The 7,401-nt window shown below is 33.5% G+C and overlaps 1 protein-coding gene across 1 annotated transcript in view; it reads right to left on the reverse strand.

Annotated features, from left to right (window-relative positions):
* The window catches only part of LOC107629935, a gene marked incomplete at its 5' end in the record, with an annotated part of 7,163 nt that extends 525 nt beyond the window's left edge, over window positions 1-6,638 (reverse strand). Inside the window, 14 exon segments of the mRNA XM_016332889.2 lie at window positions 1,811-1,870; window positions 2,281-2,393; window positions 2,764-2,839; window positions 3,655-3,759; window positions 4,430-4,491; window positions 4,610-4,670; window positions 4,879-5,021; window positions 5,113-5,178; window positions 5,276-5,388; window positions 5,501-5,557; window positions 5,901-5,949; window positions 6,045-6,105; window positions 6,257-6,437; window positions 6,520-6,638. Of these exon segments, the coding sequence (XP_016188375.1) occupies window positions 1,811-1,870; window positions 2,281-2,393; window positions 2,764-2,839; window positions 3,655-3,759; window positions 4,430-4,491; window positions 4,610-4,670; window positions 4,879-5,021; window positions 5,113-5,178; window positions 5,276-5,388; window positions 5,501-5,557; window positions 5,901-5,949; window positions 6,045-6,105; window positions 6,257-6,437; window positions 6,520-6,607 (1,235 nt within the window).

Here is a 7,401-nt window from a genome sequence, read left to right on the forward strand (position 1 = left end):
GGTGAAAGAAACAAAAAAAAAAAAAAATAGTGGATGTAGAAAACAAGATGGAAGTGCTCAACAGACGCACTTTCACCTAGGTTTCAAATTGGGCAATTTAACTAAATAAAATGTTTAGAAACCAATATTACTCAAATGTTCTAATTTGAATCAGGTTACATGTGTCCTTTTACAAATCTATGTAATTCGCTAGACTACGAAAAAGAACATAATTTGCTAGATGCAGACATGAATTAGGAGGATATTCTGCCTCAAGCTAATTCGTTGAAGGATGCAACGAATTACTTGGAGAAACATGATTTGTGAGTATTTCGTTGTTGGCAGCAGCGAATTATGAATTTTCCTTTCTACTTTGTCCTTCATTGTCATTTTCAGAAAGGGACACAAGAAACACAAAATAATTTTTTCATGGTCATATTTTATAAGTAAATATTTTTGTTTTTTGATATTTTATTTCTCTTCCAAATTTTGACCTTTTTACCAATTCTTTGTTGTATTTTCTTTATTCATATAAAGAATGTTTTTTTAGACAGTATGATGTATGCTGTTATTTTTTTATGGAGTTTTGAGTATATTTGTTCATGTGGGTCCTTTTTTATTGTTTTTGCTACTTTCTAATGCATGTTTTTTTGTTCATACATCATAGAACACTAAAAAAAAGGTCATTTTAAAAAAACATTCATTATATGAACAAAAAAAAGAAAAATTGGTAAAAAAAAAAAATCAAAATTTGAAAGAGAGGAAATAAAATATCCAAAAACTAAAATATTCACTTGTATAATACAGCCATGAAATAATCATCTTATGTTACTTGTGTCCCTTTCGAAAGATAAGAATGAAGGACAATGTTGGTAGAAAGGAAAATTCATGATTTGCTGCATGGAACCACGAATTATGCTGTCCAACAACAAATTACTTGCAAATCATGCTTCCCCAAAAAATTCATTGCAGGCTCCAATGAATTAGCAAGACAGAATATCCTCCTAATTCGTTTCTGCCTTTGGCGAATTACATTCTTTTTTGTAGTTTTGTTCATGGGTCCAGCAAATTATATAGATGCGTAAAAGAACACACATGTAACCTGATTCTAATTAGGACATTTGGGTAATATTAGTTCTCAAATAATTTATTTAGATAAATTGCCCAAGGATTGGGCAGGAGTATCTCTTCAGTTTACAATATCTTTTATATACCACAAAAATTAGCAACAGAACTTATGAGGGAAATCAAAATACCACTCTCATTTTTTATAACACCACTATACACATGATTTCTTTACATCGTATGTTTCATAAATTTATACAAAAAAGAGTAACATTATCAAAATAGGAGTAGCAAAATCCATTTCCAACTTATTGGTATATTAAAAAATTAATATTAAGTCACAACAAAACAATAAATGTTTTGAGATGCAATATTCCTTTTCGGGATGTAGAATTCTTTAACATCAGACTAAAGAAACAGAAACACTTGGTCCACATAGAAGAATTACAAATCAAAATCCAAAAAACTTTAATTTGATAAAAATTGTACTGTTATTAAACCATAAATTGTATCCTATAACAAAATTTGATACTACTTATTTATAATTTTTTATAAAATTGGCGATGATGTTACAAAAATTCAAGTCAACCATACTAAGATTTAAGACTGCTAAGGGCAGTCACATGCATGACACATCCCTAAATCTAGGATTACTTACTAGACATGAACATTGATGGAAATATCTAAAATACCAGTTTTGAAGGCATATAAGAACCCCATATGATTTTATCAGACTCCGCCAAATAGAGATAGAGGAATTACTTACCAGGTGAAGTGATCTTCACAGCATATAGAACCCCATATGATTGAAAGCCCAGCCTCCTTCCTGCATATGAACAAGCAACAGGACATATTAGATGAATAAGAAAAGAAAGGTGGCAGAAGTTGACATTACAAAGAAAACATTTAAACAGAAGACTATAATATCTATATATTCACCACATGCATTAAACTATAAGTATAGGCAACTGCTATTCTGATCCATCTTAAACCCAAAGTTAGTCTTGATATGTATTTATTGCCCGATAAATGCTCTTCACATGAAAACCCTTTGAAAAGTAAAGGCAACAACACGAAAGAAGACGACTATATTACCATACTATTTGAAAACTCCATTTCATGACATTGTATTATGATTTGATACAGGAATATGTTTTATATAATATAATCACTTATTCAGAACATCAGAAGTAGAGAAGAAAGAGGATCTGGATATGCAGAACTTGAAATGCTTACCACATTGCGGTATACATGTCATAGAACTTTTCAAAGGCTTTATCAAAGCAGTAGTGGCAAATCAAAAGATCCTTGATGTCAGTGACATTGCATGTTGACTTGCAGCATTTTACCTATATATAATGCGAAATGTTAGATCTTGCCTCAGACAGTTTGTTCATGAGTGTAGAAGACTTGTAGAAGCCCCAGTACGGAGTATATCAGATCAAGCATAGCACAATAATAAGAGGAAAAGGACTTGCCAAAAGTGACAGAAAGTGCAGACAAAGGAGATAGAAAATAAGTATAAGGCAGAAAAATGTATGAATCAAATTTTCCTAGGTCTGTCATTAGTTTTCAGAGTGTTAACATAGCTGGTAAAAGGTTACATGGCCTAGATTAGGTTAAGATTCAACTCCAGAGTTACTTGCTGTGCATTTTAAATTCATTTGTGCATATGAAGTAAGATTTTAGCCCTTGTTAAATCAAAGCATGGTAACTCACCAGACGTTTTAGCTTGTGTGAGTAACACTTTTGATGAGATGGGTGTGTCTTTATATGTTCATCCAAGTGTCCTGCCCTGGAAAATCAAAATCTTAGAGCAATAACTACTGAAATCTGCATTCCTACCACGTTATGTGTTTGTATGCTATCTATTTTATGGAAACAATGTTCATCAAGAAGGTGTAGTATGAACTACAAAATTTCAGCACAAGTTCATTTAATTGGAATGGAGCATAAATCACAATACAATCCATCTTAATGCCAACTACAAATGCATAAAACCATGGCAGCAAAATATTATACCACTCAAGAGCAACAGTATGTCCATATAGGGTAAAAATAAAAGATAAAACACAATATAAAAAGTACTACAAATATGCATGAACTCAAGAATTTAGTTTTAGTGAATAACAACTATAGGTATATGAGGATTTATGCAACAAAGGAAACAAGAAACCAAGTCAAAAATTACGAAGAATTTAGTAAAATAGAACTTAGATAATTCTTGTTAAAAACCAGAAACTTAGTATCTCCGTTTACAAGTGTTTTTGAAAAAGTTTTTGAAAGTACAAATTTTCACAAAACATGTAAGATATCTTTCAAGGATCAAATAATCATTAGCCTTGAGCTTTTAAAAACATGAACTCTATTTGTTTTTCTTATTATTTGCGCAAATTTGTTAAAAATGTTAGTACTCAATTCACCACTCTTGAGTAATTATGCTTATTGACTACTAACACATATTTGTTCTAGCATAGCATCAACTACCATCATAAGTTAGTAGTTTTCACAGCAATATCATTTAATTCAAAAAGAGGAGCATGGAGAGGAAAATAACTAACCTTAGACATTTTACATGAAATGTAGCCAGAGTACAAATTTTCAACTTACCGGTCACAAAGGACTACACTACAATCAAGGCAAGTAGCCAAATTTGATGAGTTACGGCACACATTACAGTTTGCAGCCAACAAGTCTCTGCCAATTTGATGGCATCTGCATAAAATCAATAAAAATAAATAAATTAATAAATTCTGCTGATTTTACTTCATTTGCATGCAATCTCCAAAAATCATTCAACAACAAATTCTCTTCAAAGAATATGCAATACGAAATGAGAAGCACTACTACTAATTCACTTGAAGTATGGACCACGAAAATAATTTCTACATTTTTTGGTCACCATGAGATATAAAATTCAACTTTCCAACATCCAAATTTCAAGCTATACAAGCAACAAGTCATCAACAACTTTACTCCCTTTGACCTAGATACAGAAGCATTTAACAACCACAAAACTTCTCCTAGGAAGCATGATGAAGTCATAGCCTCATAAGGATAGGATAGAGGTACTCAAGGAGGAGGGAAAATTTGCTTTCCTATGTAAATTAACAACTTCAAAATTAATCTGAACATGACATTTTTAAAAGAATTTATGTTTGTCATTCACATTCCATAAACTCAACATGCACTTCAGAAAATCATTTGAATAAAGACTAAAGGCTAGACAAAAAAAGAATAGGTCAATAATAAAAAAGACAGATACTTGAAAGCTATCCTTGATAATGTGTCCTATTATCAACCTAAGAACTGATTAAATGAAAAACTGGTACAACTATGGGAACACGGCATTATCAAAAACTGACAGAAAACAGAAATTTGGAACCTTCTATACAGTCCAAGAAGATCCTTGGGAATGGAACTAGATCTATTACTTGATGGTGTGATCTGTATATAAAAATAGTATAATTCATTAATCACTATCCATTATAATTTATACTTTTTTTAAACAAAAAGGAAAGATGAAAGGAGTGAACTTTTGTGTATGAAGGGATTGATGACAAACCTGGCTACAACTCTTTACTAGACAGTCTTCAGCTAGGTGCCCAGGTCTATGACATTTCCAACTACAATAAAATAAAACCATACGCACAGCCCAAATCAGAAAAGGATTAGAACACAAAGGTACTCTAGTGCATGGGCATGAAATATGCAAGCATTGATGGGGATATTCATCTCTCAAGTTCCTCAAGCATATAATCAGAACTGCTAGCATCTGACATTTTGACTAAATACATAAGTATCGAGTACTAAATGCCCAATGAAAATATATACCATTCATATGTTGAAAGGCTAGATCTCTTTTTTGTCCAGCGATGCCGATCATAATCCCAGTTATCATCACTAAATACAGGCTCCAGCGATACATTACTAATTCCAGATGAGGAGAAATGTCTGACTTGGATATGGGAGGATCCCTAAATACATTACGAAACAAGAAGAGAATATTAGATGGGTATGATGGCTAGAACTTTTAGACAGAAATAAATAATATTATAATAGATGTACCTCATTCAATTTCAGAGTTTCCAAAAGCTCCTTTTTGCACTCCATGCTACAGACATCATCATTTGTCTATGAAGGCCAAAAAAAAAATTATATAAATTGTCATTGAAATAAGAAAAGCCCATAAACTACAAATTAGAGTGAATAATTTAGATCACAAACTCACCTCATTGCATATGTATTCTCCGTATCTGCCACATATGAGACAAATAGGTTCTCCACTGACAGGAAAGCGCTGCTCACTTCTGCTTTTAATTCCATGAAATTCTTTTTCTTGGTCTTCAGAATATAGTCAAAGCCATAATTGATGTAAGCATTCTTGAATGCTAAAAGTGTAAATAAGATAGGAATTTAATATACAAAACTTAATCTTAAGAATGAAGAAACAAACCAGTAGTATCGGGAGGAGTGTGTGCTTCTTGACGGTCTGAAGGGCTACCTTCATCACCTATATCCATCAGTATAATTGAATTATTAGAAGCACAGATACATTCCAAGATGATAGCATGTTTCAATAAATTTTTGTTAGAAAAGATACATTTCTTTATCAACTAATCATGAAACTTCTCACTACACATGTGATAACAAATAGGTACATTCCTCTCCCAAAAAAGGAAACAAGAAAAACGAAGACAGAAAAGTGGTAAAAGAAATTAATGAACAACAAAATTTGTATGCATGATCATGAAAACAATATCACGTGATTTTTTACATGCTAATTATCAAAAAAAAAAAAATTTGTCATTGAAAAAAATGCAAAAAGTTGAACGAAAGTTTTCCAAGAAACTCACTAGCATAATCCACCAAGGCTACAGCAGAGTTAGGGTTTCCCCGGCAGTGCTGTCACATAAATAAGCAAAATGTGAGGAGAAAATTAAATAATCAGGCAATCTTCAAAGACATGACATCAATCAAACTTCAGAAATTGAAATTACCAACAACACATCTTCAGTCAATTCTACACGATCGCAATTTCGAGACGAATCAACTTCGTCCCTGGCAAACCCAAAAATAAAATAAGAAATTGTGATTCACGAATTTTCAGAGCAAAAAAAATAGGGTAAAAAAATTAATGCATAAGAAGCAACGGTGGCAACAACTGCTTATTTGAGGAAATCATGGTTGACGAAAGAAAAGTGAGAATTACCTTCTTTTTTGGACGTAATCGCGGTGTGACATGGAGCTAGGTACATCGCAATCGGGCTGGGATTTCGGAGGCTTGGGATCGCGGTGGCGTTTGAGGGAGCGAGTATTTTCGACGGAGGAAGTGGCGGAAATAGATGGCAGTTCATCGGATGGAGGAGCGTTGCCGGTGGCGGTATTGTAAGCTGGACAAATGAAAAAAAAAAAAAAGAGATGAATTGAAAGGAAGGGGAGAAAGAAAATGTAGAAAGGGGGTGTTGTGTGTACCTTGTAGGTTCTGAAGAACGGAAGAGAGACTGAAGTGTTTGTTGTAAGAGATGGATGGGTTCTTGTAGAAATTCGATCGAGTTCCCATTTCCTTACCAAAGAGAGACACTGACAGAGTAACAGGGCCTAAGTCCACACAAGAGAAACTATTCTCTAGGCCAGTCTTGAAAGTGATTTTGGCTATATTCTTCTTCGGGGAAAAGTTGCCTCCTCCATTCCATCTTGGTAGCTACGCTTCCTCTAACATTCTCTAGCTGCTATCTCAGGGAGCTTGTTTGGAACCATCTAAGACATTTCCAATGGGGTGGCAATACTACCCGAACCCGCGGGTACCCACCCTGCCCCTACTCGCTCGAGGCGGATAATTATCCGCTTCCGAAGAAATGACGCTTTTTCGGGATCAAACGGAATTTTTATAAAATTTTTCGGAATTTTAGTGCATATAAGCACCTCGACTGCACAGGTACTGTGTCATCAAGCTGCTGAGTCAGCAGTTTGACTGCACTAGACACCTCTCCTGATCTAAGCAGGCACGTCGCGAAAGGTTGCATTCTTGAGCCACTTCGGGTCCGAATTTCAAAATTCTGATTTCTGTGGTTAGTGTCATTGTGACGAGCCGGTCCCGAATTTCGAGAGAAAAATTATATTAATATAATATTCATATATTATTATTTTATTCAAAATATTATATTATTATTTTCTCTGTTGTGGTTAATGTTGCTCTATGTTTAGTAATATAATAATTGAGCTAGAAATCTACCGGTAATGAATAATACCGGCATTTTTAGATGAACTTAGCAATGCTAATGCTTCATCATATATCTTTTATTCTCATGATTATCTTGTTACTAGTATCATTTATACTAGTAAAGCTCATGCTTA

This window comes from Arachis ipaensis, chromosome B01, assembly GCF_000816755.2.
Source record: "Arachis ipaensis cultivar K30076 chromosome B01, Araip1.1, whole genome shotgun sequence".
NCBI lineage: Eukaryota > Viridiplantae > Streptophyta > Magnoliopsida > Fabales > Fabaceae > Arachis > Arachis ipaensis.